The following is a 13,312-nucleotide window of genomic DNA, read 5'->3' as shown; positions in this document are numbered from 1 at the left end:
ATGAAGACATGAAGGTGGCTGGTGTTAGAGTGGAGGATGCTGAAGACAGGCTTAGATGGAGGGAACTGATTCGCTGTGTCGACCCCTGAAGGGAAAAGCTGAAAGGAAAAGAGGATTAAAGACCTAACTCATCTTTTGAAGTGGAACAACTTGTAGAATCAATACTGACTGAGGACTGGGGGAAAAGTGGGGCTCCAAACTACAGTCTACACTTTACTGTGCACTTGCTGACACAAAAAGGGAAAAAGGACAAACCTGGCAACCCATACAAATAAACCAAAGGATAAGCTCCAGCAGCAATACAGCTTCAAGATGATGAGGGCCTCATCATCGTGCTGTTTCTTTAAAATGTAAGGAAGCCCAGAAAAATGAAGACAAAAAAAATAACATACAAAGAATATTTCTGAATGTAAAAGTGATAAGTCCTGATCTAAAAGGTTATGATACAAGAAAACCGACTGCATCAAACACGTGCCGGTAAAAAAACATTATTTTCCTAGAAGAAGTTCCAGTTGGATCAGAGTTAGACAAATCTTCACCTCGGAGATACCTTGGTGGAAAAATATGCAAATTAAAAAATTATAAACATAGAGAAAACCTCGACGAATGTCAGAATTTTGCTGAGAACTTGTATCTAGTTCTACTAAATGTCAGAACTTGAATACATTAGAGCGTGAAGCGGGAGGGTTCGACTCACTAGACCTTCATTAACCGTCTCTCAGTTCAGCTCAGGCTGTCCAAGGACAAAACCAACATCTTTGTTAGCTTTTTTAACAAAATGTAAAACAGCACCTTTCAGAAGATTCAGTGTGGGCGGAGTTTGAAAAATTGGGTAGGCAACATTTCAGATCTTTAAATGAAGAGACGTAGGGCTGAATTGAAGCCACTAACTCCTGTTATGGAGGACAAGCACACAGTAATTGTGTCCCGGTTAGATACCACAAACCAAAACTTGTATTTGATGATGGTAAAGGTACAAACACATCCCACCACATTACAACGTTTAATGAGTTTTGAAAAAGTATTTTAGGGTTTAAACTTTATGCACCTGAGATTTCACCACTGACACCTACATTTATTTAACCTTTATTTTACAAGGAAATCCCATTGAGGTTAGATCTCTTTTCCAAGGTCGTTTGTTTCCAGATAACAGACGCCCCTTGAACTACTGTAACTCTTCAACCGTTTACGCATTCAACGTGATTCTACTGCAGAGAAAAGCAGCTTTCAAGGAAGGGCTGGAGAATAGGGCTGCCACGATTATTCGACTAATCGACGACTAATAGACTATTAAAATAGTCCACGATTTATCTAATAGTCGATTAGCCGTTACTTTATATTATATGGAGTCAGAATGTAGTAAAGTTGAAAGTGATTATGGTATTCCGTTAGCTTTTTGGAATATTTTGGCATTTATTAAGGCTTTTTATGCTATTTTAGAGTTTAGCTAATATTTCAGCAAATTCTAGCTATTTTGGTTAACTTAGGCTTTTTTCGTTTTTTACGATAATTTGGAGTTTAGTTCATATTTCAACTGCATTCTAGCTATTATGGCTAATTTAGGATTCTTGCCATTTTTAGGCTAACTTGAAGCTTAGCTAATATTTCAGCTGCATGCTAGCTGTTTTGGCAAACTTAGTCTTTTTCGTTTTTTACCATAATCTGGAGTTTAGTTAATATTTCAGCTACATGCTAGCAGTTTTGGCTAATTTAGTCTTTTTTCAGTTTTTAGGCTAATTTGGAGTTTAGCTAATATTTCAGCTGCATGTTAGCTGTTCTGGATAACGTAGGCCTATTTCGTTTTTACGATAATTTGAAGTTTAGCTAATATTTCTGCTGCATGCTAGCTATTTTGGCCAATTTAGGCTTCTTTTCCATTTTTTAGGCTAATTTGGCATTTAACTAATATTTTAGCTGGCCATCAGCTTCAATGTATTCAGCAATTGACTTCAGCGATTTCAGCCATCACATTCAGTTTTTTAACTATCAATTTCAGCCCCTTCAGCCATCATCAGCACTAGCATCTTTAGCGGCCAAATTCAGCTTAAAGCATTCACTCTAGCATTATTGCAGGTAATACTATATATATCTAGTTTTTAGTTAGTTTAAAGCTAATGATTGTTAAAATGTGAGCTTTGCATCCACTTTGTTCATGACCCGATTCGTCGACTAATCGGAAAAAATTATCGGAGATTAGTCGAGTATTAAGATAATCGTTTGTGGCAGCACTACAGGAGAACCAGGTGGAAAAAGAAAGGATCAACACACCTGAAATGAGAGGAGGTGAAAACAGGTAAAACAGAAACACGACTAAACCCAGGCCCAAACCCACATGGAGTTGAATATCCTTGGTGTAAACTAGGGCTGTCAGATTTGTCGCGTTAAAAACGCATTAATCTGACACGTGCTTGACGCCGACAATTTTTTTGACACATTAATCGCGGATTTTCCATAGACTGTATATAATGGGGGGACCTCATAGTCCGATAAGTCCATTATTTTTACAGTCAATGGGATTTTCTCATACGTGCCTTTCCATACCGCGAGCGCGGGCGGGCGTCCCTCATCGTCCTCTAACTCACCGGCTGCTCTCACGAGATCACGGGCGGGTCTCCAACCACCGAGCTGCTAGCTAGAACCAGCCCGGCGCTAGGACCTGGAGAGCTCCTGCACCCTAACCCGGCTCCGGTTTGCGTCCAGTACCACGTCTGGTGGTACCGGCTCGCGTCCGGCGCCGCGTCCCGAGAGCTGCGGACCCCCGACGTTCCGAACAGCAAGAGCACCGGGGACGTTTTAAATGTTCTGGAGGTTTGAGCGTGATCCAGCCCCAGCATAGCGGTCTGTCTGCTGGCATATTCATGGTGAGCTCCGCTGGACACGTCGCTGCATCGAGCTGCAGCCAGAGAACGCGGCGGCAGTAACAGACTGTCAAACTATCCACAGTGTATCCCGCTTTTCTCAGTCTTTAATGTTTTAAAAAACAAAAGTTAATTGGAAATGATAAAACTCTATTTCATTGATTACTGTAGTTCAACAGAGGAGGAAAAGATTTGGTCCTGACAAAAAATGAACATGAAAGTGTTATGGAAATGTTATTTTTTATGTTTTTTATTTTATTTTACTGAACGTTGATTGAAGTTTAGAATTTAAAATGCCCTTCACTTGCACTTGGGCTTTTGTTAGGCATTTTATGTTACAGCCTTTTATTGTTAAGAAAGTTTATCTCAATACAATGATAGACAAAATAAAGTATTTCTGATGAAAACTATTAATTTTGTCATTCTTGTTTTCATAATTAATGTAGAACTGCTAAATTCCACGAACCACACATTTATTCCTTAAAAAAAGGCCACATGTAAATTTGCGATTAATCGCGAGTTAACTCTGGACAAAATGCGATTAATCGCGATTAAAGATTTTAATCACCTGACAGCTCTAGTGTAAACACATCACTGCTGTGCAGTGTTATATATTATTGTAAAGATGCTTTTCTATACCTCCAAATCCACAGGAATTACAATCATTCTATAAAAAGCTGAGGAGTTACGATAGTTGAAAAATGTAAACACTGTAGCTAAAGCTCTGGTGTTCAATGTTTATTAGAGTATAAATGTGATGTTGCTGCTGTGACTGTTGTGTCATTAAAAAATAAATACCTTTTTTAAGTTTTAAACTCCAGGAGTAAAAATGTTAAGTTTGTCATTTCCTTATTTGACTAAAGAATAGTCCAGAATGTTTTTTAACCCATCAGATGTGCTGTTTTCTGTCCATTAATCATTCGCTCATATTTTTTCAGAGACTTTGGACCAAACAGTAGGTCCTGATGTCAAAAATTAGCTCAAATCATGAGCCTTCTGTTACAGTTTGCAGAGATCACATCTATCAAACTTAAACACTTTGACACTTTGGTCAAATACCTCATTTTGTAGAAGAGTGACATTCCTAGGAACCTCAGTGGAGATGCATGTCCATTTTAGACAGAGAAAATCCACTCAGAGTTGAACAGGAAGTGGAAAAGTGAGTCAATTTTAAACAGATCTAAAAATGATGTGAACATAAGTCAGATCAGTTTGGTTGCAGCGTCCAGCTGCAAGGGATCATCCCAAAAATGCTGGTGGAGATTCCTCTAAGAGCACATATTGTTGTTTATCTTATGTTTGATTCAAAGTCGTAAGAGATTCAAATGATTGCCAAACCTTTGGATCAGAGTGAGTGTTGATGTTCTGCAGTCCTAGCTCAAAGCTGAAGCTCATTTTTGCTCGGATGCATTCAAATCCAGGATTCTAGATTCACATTTGCAGGTTTTTCTCAGAGCAAAACAAACACTTGTGGGAGGATCATAAATCAAATTGTGCTCCAGCGCCGAGAAGCAAAAAGCAGCAGCGAGGAAGAAGGACAAACAGATCCTTCAGGAGAGAAGTCTCAAAGAGGAATTTTACAAACTCCAGATGTTCACTGAGAAGGAAAGAAACCTGCAGAGCTTCAGCCCAGATTCCCACTTCCTGCCCTGATGACAGAAACATGACACTAAAGGAGCTTTTCTGCACTGAAACTGAGGGGGAAAATGAAACTTTTTCTTCAAACGAATCCACACCCAACAAGAAAAGTGGAGAGCAGCAGCGCAGCTTCATAAAAGAGCATTAACATGCAAGCTTCCCTGCACAATATTCATCTGTTTCAGCTCCTAAATACATCCATTCATGTCCAGAGAGTCTAAAGAAACATTTAAAAGCTGGTCGGTCTGAATGACAAGCATGAGCAGATGTGCATAAGAGTTACTTTTGGATTTTCTTCTATGAAAACTAAGAACACTTCCAGACTTCTCTGGTTGATGTTTTATCCAGCTGCTGTCTGGATATATTTGGATTTGTGAACAGAACTGCAGTCTCCCTGCATCTGACTGTAATAAACAAACCTCCATCCTCCACCTGATCATAACACAAACAAACACCGCTAACTTCCATAGGTTTGCTAACAAACAGGATGGAAAGATGTTCATTTATCTTCATGTGACAAAGACCTGCAGACGAGAAAACAGCTCTGCTGAGAGTGGCAGGCAGTAGAAACCAAGACGAAAAGTCAGAAAATTATCCTATCTGGTTTTACACAAGACTGAAGTGGTTAGCCTCAGTGCTGATTCATACACTGATAATAACAACAACAAAAACTTTGGACATTTGTTTCTTCTGGACCTGCTGCAGAATTTCACTAAAACCAAAAGTCTGGAATTGTTTTCTTTGCGTCATTCTGCTGTCAATTCAATTTCAATTATTGACCAAAATAGGGAGACACGGATCTCATGGTGAGACCAGAGAACAGTTTCAATCAAGACCAGGAGAAGTTGGCAAATTCCAACTGATTGATTCATCTATTCATTCATTTCTGATTCTGCTGAATCCCTGTTGGGGTCAAAAGGTTGCTGGAGCCTATCCCAGCTGTGGTAGAGGACATCCTGAGAAGTGCACCAGTTGTACCTAAGGCTACGTAATCACATGCACACTTAGGGTGTATTCAGACTGGATACATTTGGTCCCCATAAAGTGAACCAGACTTCGATTCCCCGATAATCCAGAACAAAGTTTCAGTCTGAACACATCCAAGCAAACTATGATCCGAGACCAGGAACCACTTTCAGACCCATGTCTCAAGGTGGTCTTGGTTCGTTTCCAATTGGACTGAACTTCGGTTTGCTCTGAGATTCCTCAGTCTGAATACAAAGCAGTCAGAGAAATAACTGAACCAAGACAGCCAGTGTAACCAGGACGTGGAGCAGCGATGCAACAGCAACTCATTCAAATGTGGTCGGATGAATTCAGGCTCATTAAAACAACTTTTAATGACACACATGCTGCTTCTTACACCGTTTTCCTGACAATCTACATCACAAACACTTATTAGCGTACCTCGTAGCCGAGGCGACCCCAGCACTGCTGTGCAGTAGCCGATACTTCCACCATATCACAGCAGCAGTAAAAAATGTCGAACCTGGATTTCATACAGACGTTTAAGATTGATCAGCAAAACAAAAAGTTTGATTCATCTTTCTATTTTTGTTTCGATCCACCCCCACAATTGTTGGCCAATGACTGAAGGGATCTAGTCATGTGGTTTTGTTTACAAGCTTTGGTCCGGAACAGAAATCTCCGGTAGTTCCCAGTCTGAATACGGACCAAATGCAAGGACTCAAAACAAAACAAATTAAGCCGGACCTGGTTCAGAACAAATCATTTCTCCAGTGTGAATACACACTTACTGTAGAAACAAATTAGAATCACCGGTTTAGCTTTGAACCATTAGGCAAGATTGCAAGAATAAACCCACACATGCATGGAGAGAAAACATACTCCACACTGAAGGCTCCGAGTCAGGATTTGAACCAGTACCTTCACATTGTGAGGCAGTAATGCTAACCACCATTACAGCTAGTAGAACCTCGGGTCAGAACAAGCAGATGATAGCAGATCTAAAGAATAGAACTTGTTCCAGGCTTAGATCCAAACATTTATGTCTTTGACATGCTGCACCATGATGGGTGCTTTACAAATATCTCTGCTGAGCTTTACATGTCTGCAAGCAGAATTTGAATAAAACGTGTTTGAGGCAGATGGCAGCATGGCGCAGCACTTTTTAAAAACATATAAAGCTCTAACCTGTGTTCCAGCTCTCATCATTAAGTTTTAAAACTCTCCTCCCACCTGAATAAACGTCCAGAATTATGACATTTTTTCCAAGTCTTTATTAAATTAAAACTATTACCTTGCCATTCATGATTTTTTAAGATACTTTTCATAGATGAGGAGTTTAAAAGCAAGAATATTCCAAATGTTCCACATTTCTAATCCAGAATTTGACTTCCAAATTCTCGTTCAGGATGAGAGCGGAATATGGGTGTCCGGTCACATGACCCAGTTTCAGAGAGGCTTTAGCTGAAGGACAGATGGCCAAACAGTTGACAACAATCGCTTTTACAACACCCTAATAACCCAAATCTGCAAAAAGTCCTCTTTTTTTTAAACAAACACACATCATCATACTTCCACCCCAGTGCTTTTGGTGGATTTTTGTGTGACTGAACATCTGGTTTTGTCTTTCCTCAAGAAGATTTTCTTTGAGTTGCAAGTTTGTTTAAACCTCTAAACCTTGTTGAGGCGGAGTCTTTTAATGGAGCAACCAAGATGCTAACTGGGGCTGGTAGACGTCAGCAAACCAAGAACAAAAAAGGCAAACCGTCTTCAAAGTTTTCCATCTGAGGATAATCCCCGTCACGGTGAAGGTTAACATCTCCTGCTGGCGGGAGCGATTGCGGATCGTGCTATTGTGCAAACACTACACAAACGCACACATGCCATGTGTGTGAGTGTGATCTGCAGCATGTGGAGGTGGACAGCTTGTTATCTGAACCGCACAGCTTAATATTCAGCCCGATTACTTTAAAGTCTGAATCTGCTTCTATGTTTAGGATCGCAGGAATCGGGATACAGAACGGATTTATTGATGATTTATTGATTAAATCAGTTTATTGATTGGATCAATAGAAAGAGAAACACATCGTGGGGTTAATCACCACCCGTGAAAGTCAAGTGAAAAGCTTTTCAGTTTTTTAACAAATCCTCCAATGCATTCTGGGACATGTAGGTGTTGCAGGAAAGAAGATCAGACGTTTCTGTTTCTTAAAGCTGCTTTTGTGTTCTTGTGACTGAACTGCCTTGTCAGGTCAAGTCAAAGTGAAGTCACTTGAAGTAAATGCAACGGCCATGAGGACACACGCCACCCCACCGTTTACCTGAAAAGAAAGGACATGCAAGCATGTGCTCCAGCTCCAGAGGGATGTAATGCCTTGCTGAAAGGCTGTCAGCAGCTCCAGAGGGGACGCATGTGCGCGGAAATTACAGAATTAGGTCAAACTCTGCAGGATGAGGGGAAGCTTTGCGTTTACAGCATGTAAATAATGTAGGGGGACATGTGACCCCCTTCCCCCCACAGACATGAGGGGTTTGTGTCCCTTCACATTCCCCTGCAAACACACCAGGAGGATCAGCAGTTCTCCATACAGAAGCCTCCACGAGGAAGAGGGACAACAGCAGCTGAAACATGACACCCGGATCCTCTGCAGCAGCGACACAACCTGGAGAGGAAGCGGAAGGAGGAGGAAGAGGCTAATGACAACAACCCATGCTGCATCTCAGCATCTTGGAGATCTGGAAGTACATACCATTCCATCCTCCCTCCCATCCACAGCGTGCACGCGCTCCTCCTGCGTGACAACCCAAACACGTCCGGGAGTCCTGCCACGCTCCCCCTGCGGACTGTGCGGGGCTCCGTGTGTATCTGCGGTCACGCCGGGCCCGAACAAATCAGCGGGAATCATAACCGAACGCGTCCCGGTTCTGGTTCTGACTGCTAACTGAACAAGCGGCGGGGGCGGGGAGGGGGGGGGCACTTCTTAAATCACTTTCAGCAGTTAGTTTGGATGTGACTTTAGTAAGCAAAGCCCAGTTTCTGTCAAATCTACAGTCTGAAGGCCTTTTCGGACATCCGTGGACACGTTCTAATTTACAAAACAACTCCCCACCCCCACCTCACCCCCCGCATCCGAACCTCCGCGGGAACTCACAACTTGTCGCCAAGTCCGACCCAAGTCTTCGTGCAGAACCAGCAGAGCCGCAACTCCTCACTCACCCTCGGACAACTCCAGCTCCAGCTCGGCCAGTTTGGTCCGCACCTCAGCGGGAAGCGCGTGCGGGTCCCGGTCCGCCATTCCAGCCTGTACTGTATCCGTCACGGGGCTTCTCCCTCCGCGGTCCGTGCCCCCGCGTGCGCCTCCGGGAAAACCCGAAAATCCAAAGTCTGGTCCCGAGTGTCAGTGAGCGCCTCCTAATGAGGCGGCGACGCTGCGCGTCCTCCGCTAACCTGCGTGAAGACGGACGAAATGAAACGTCTGAGCTTCCGGGTGCTTTTCAAAATAAGATTAAACTAACTCAACGAATGTCGTTTTTAAAATTTCCTCTTTTTTTTTTTTTTTTTTTTTTGGCACTTTTACGCCTTTTTGTAATTAATACTAAGAATGTAAATTAAGTAAAAATATATATTTTTAAAAAGTTCAAATGCATGTCAACAGACCAAATAAAATGTGAAAATGTACTTTTTATTTTGTATACAAATCTCCAGAAGAAGAAAAAACCTGTGAAGCAGTATGCAAATGTCATCCGCACAATATTAGCACAATTGCTGATACGTCACTTGGCCACTCTATTAAAAAATATTTATTTTTTTAAGAATAATGAATGCAGATACTTTTATAATAACTTTGTCAAATTTTGGACTCTTCTGAGGCTAAATTCGGTTTGTTTGAGAACTACTTTAAAGCTTTTATTCTGAGGATACCCCATTTCCTGTTATCACTTTCTTAAATACCGTAGCTTTCCCCCATGTTGCAGGTAGTTACCGGTTAACGGACGCACTGCAGCCGAGCAGCAGGGTGTGATTCTGATCGACAAAAGTTTTGTCAATTTTGCTTTAAGATATAAAATATCGGAGCTTTGAATCTTATGAAACTGACAAATCCACCAGTAGAGGGCGACAACCCGAGAGCTTGTTCTCTTCTTTGCTTAAATCACAATTAACTCAAAAATTATGATTGGTCAAATGCAGTTGATTTGTTAGGGTTACAAAATATCCCTGACACAAGATTATGTTTTTAAAAACTGTGGGAGCCAATACATATATTTATTATTTAGATTACCGGTATATCAAAGGACACAAATCCTGCAAAAAAGAAAAGAATTACTGAATTGTTAAAGTTGTGAAAGTCAATTGTCACTCTGTTATAATACTTTTCAAATGAAATTATTCGGACATCAATAAAACGCTACATGATTTTTTTTATTTATATTTTGGGGTCTACAAAGAATATTTAGTCACCTTGGATGTGGAGTTTACAATTTTTTTAACCTAAAGAGTGGTTTTGTTTCTTGAAAAATAAAATGTTGACTCTTGTCATATCACTTTTTTGTGATTTTGATCTTTTGGACTGTCACACTCCAATCTGAAACTTCCTGATTTCTCAGAAAATCTTCTGTGCATAACCTTGATTTGGCTGGCTCCTGTCGGAATAAATAGGATTGCATTACAGTAAGGTTCCTTGTGTTGTGAAGCTTGAAAGTTACTTTTGAAGCAGAGCAGCCACACACCATGATGCTTCTACCCCCATGCTTGAATAACAGATCATTATAAACCAACAGTTGAGTTGTAGCCTCATCCTTGCCACAAGAGATGCTCCAAGAGTAGACGTATGTCATCAATGTGGTTTTTCACTAGTTTAGAGCTTTTTTTTTTTTTTTTTTCTAACTTCCTGCTTATATTTGCACATTTCAATGATTCTATTACTCTTGTTTTCTCGGTTTAAACATTTTTCTGTCACTCTTCTGTGGACAATTAACAGCATCCCCATCTGATCCATCCATCCATCCATCTTCTTGACCGCTTCTTCCCTTTCGGGGTCGCGGGGGTGCCGGAGCCTAACCCGGCTACTGAAGGGCGAAGGCGGGGTACACCCTGGACAGGTCGCCAGTCTGTCGCAGGGCCTCAATCACACACATCCACTCCCACATTCACACCTAGGGGCAATTTAGAGTCACCAATTAACCTATGAAGCATGTTTTTGGACGGTGGGAGGAAGCCGGAGTCCCCGGTGAAAACCCACGCATGCACGGGGAGAACATGCAAACTCCACACAGAAAGGTCCCAGCTGGGATTCGAACCGGGGCCTTCTCGCTGTGAGGCAAGAGCGCTAACCACTGCGCCACCGTGCAGCCCTCCCCATCTGATTGGAGCATAAAAACTTAAAGACTGTACTCCCCAAATTCCACCAGCATGTTTCCTGCCACACCAGAGGAAGCAAGATCTTGGATCATGTTTACACAAATATGGCGACCCCCCTCCCCCACATCGGACAGTCAGATCACCTTTTTTTGTTCCTCACCCCCAGCTATTCACCCCTCATATACCGTGTCCGACCATCTGTGAGGACCATCAAGGTGTGGCCTGCAGAGACAGACTCTGTACTCCAGGACAGATTCCAACACACGGACTGGAGTATGTTTGCTTCTCAAGCCACCTGTGGCTCACACTTGGACATTGACAATTATGCATCCTCTGTCATGGATTACATCACTAACATCATTGATGGCGTCACGACAGAGAAACAAATCATTACATACCCCAACCAGAAGCCATGGATGAATAAGGAGGTGCAGGAGGGCTCCTGCTGAAGGCCCGTAATGCTGCTTTCAGATCAGGGGATGCACAGGCCTACAGCACATCCAGGGCTAATCTGAGGAGGGGCATCAAGAAGGCAAAGCACTGCTACAAGCTGAAGATGGAGGGTCACTTTTCCGAATCTGACCCCCGACGCATGTGGCAAGGCATCCAGGCCATCACGGACTACAGACCCAGCAACCCCACCCCCACAGCCACGGACGTCTCCTTCCTGAACGAGCTAAATCACTTCTATGCTGGCTTTGAGAGGGACAACGGAGACACCACCACCAAGACAACACTCCCTGGAGACCACCAGCCCCTCTCACTCTCCCCCACTGATGTCCACACGGCACTGAGCAGAATCAACACACGCAGGGCTGCTGGACCCGACGGCATCCCAGGCTCAGAGCACGTGCGGAGCAGCTCACTGGGATCTTCACGGACATTTTCAACCTGTCCCTCGCCCAAGCAGCTGTGCCATCATGCTTTAAAGCGACATCCATCGTGCCAGTGCCAAAACACTCCAACAATAACCTGCTCCTTAACACCAGCAAGACCAAGGAGCTCATTGTGGACTTCAGGCAGGAGAAAAGAGGCACGCATGACTCCATTCACATGGACGGAATGGCTGTCGAGCGTGTCTCCAGCTTTAAGTTCCTGGGGACCCACATCTCAGAGGACCTGTCCTGGACCACCAACACCTCCAGCCTAATCAAAAAGGCTCACCAGCGCCTCTTTTTCCTGAGGACACTGAAGAAGAACCACCTGTCTTCAGCCATCCTGGTGAACTTCTACCACTGTGTGATAGAGAGCATCCTAACAAACTGTGTAACTGTTTGGTACGGAAGCTGCTCTGCTGCAGAGCGCAAACACCTGCAGCGCGTGGTGAAATCGGCCCAGCGCATCACAGGAACTCCTCTCCCTGCCATTGAGGACGTCCAGAAGAAGCGGTGTCTGCGTCGGGCCCGCAGCATTCTGAAAGACTCCTCCCACCCAGCACATGGATTATTTTCCCTCCTGCCCTCAGGCAGGCGCTTCAGAAGCCTACGGACAAGGACCAGCAGACTGAGAAACAGCTTTTTCCCCAGAGCTGTGACTCTCCTGAACTCTGTTCCCGGCGGCCCTCGCAGACGCCTCCACTCACCAACTCACAGGCATCTGATACTAGCTTACACTATCAGCTCCGGCACTATTGATCTACGTTGCACATACTACATCCTGCTTGCACAGTTTAACTTCCAATAATACTATTTTGCTTTTTTGCACTGTAAATTGATATTGTCATCCATTTTGTATAGCCTTATTTATTTAACATCATATATCTCTCTTTTGTGAAGTATATTCCCTAGTCTCTGTTTATAGTCTTCTCCCCCTTTTTCTTAAACAAATCATTCATCTGTATAATATGTTCAAAGTACCTCAGTCATTATGTATATCTTGCTCAGTTTTTTTAGTGATCTGTAAATACTTCCCATATACTGTATAATAACCTGTACCATACTTATTTATAATATTTATACCACTTGCTCTTACTGCCTATTGCACTTCTGGTTGGATGCCAAACTGCATTTCGTTGCCTTGTACTCGTACATGTGTAATGACAATAAAGTTGAATCTAATCTAATATAATCTAATCTAAAAAGCTCCAAACTATCCCTCATTCCCTTTGCTATGTTTAGTACCAATTCGGAAACTTCATCATTGATGAAAAATGTCTCTTCTTCATCCAAAGGAGAAAAAAAAGCATCTATGATTTTTCTAGGAAAATCCTGCCATCTAATGGTCATTCACAAACTTTTCCCAACCTTTGCAAGAAATTCAGCTCCTATATCCACAGATGAGGCCCAAAAATTGTTAGGATCTAAACAGTATGTTTTCATCAAATCTTAATTTTGTAGAACAAATGTAACTAGAAAAATTGCATTTCCTGCGGAAATATGTTTGATTGCAGTTTTGCAGAAGGTCACTTCTTTAATTGCTTCATTGCATAACTTTTAGCAGAAGACGCTGAAGTTGGCCATATGTTGCTGAAGAAATTGCAATGTTGTCAATA

General features: G+C 42.5%; 2 protein-coding genes across 6 annotated transcripts in view; both read right to left on the bottom strand.

Moving 5' to 3' along the window:
- Nucleotides 1-10,553, bottom strand: part of LOC112144243 (disco-interacting protein 2 homolog C) — a 279,772-nt gene extending 269,219 nt beyond the window's left edge. For 4 of the 5 annotated variants that reach the window (XM_036216276.1, XM_024268647.2, XM_024268648.2 and 1 more), the window contains exon 1: nt 8,680-10,553. Coding sequence is in view for 3 of the 5 variants with exons in the window: in XM_024268647.2 (XP_024124415.1) it covers nt 8,680-8,758 (79 nt within the window). In the remaining 2 variants the exon portion in view is untranslated. Of the gene's footprint in view, nt 1-8,614; nt 8,638-8,679 lie in introns of those variants that run through there. The other variant, XM_036216277.1, reaches the window with a different exon arrangement.
- LOC112144307 (tripartite motif-containing protein 16-like) overlaps nt 1-13,312 on the bottom strand; it is a gene marked incomplete in the record, with an annotated part of 1,074,856 nt that overhangs the window by 325,969 nt on the left and 735,575 nt on the right.

The sequence above is a fragment of the Oryzias melastigma genome, linkage group LG17, assembly GCF_002922805.2.
Source record: "Oryzias melastigma strain HK-1 linkage group LG17, ASM292280v2, whole genome shotgun sequence".
NCBI classification, from domain to species: domain Eukaryota; kingdom Metazoa; phylum Chordata; class Actinopteri; order Beloniformes; family Adrianichthyidae; genus Oryzias; species Oryzias melastigma.
The sequence above is the reverse complement of the archived record's forward strand: the minus strand, read 5'-3'. Positions and strand labels throughout refer to the sequence as shown.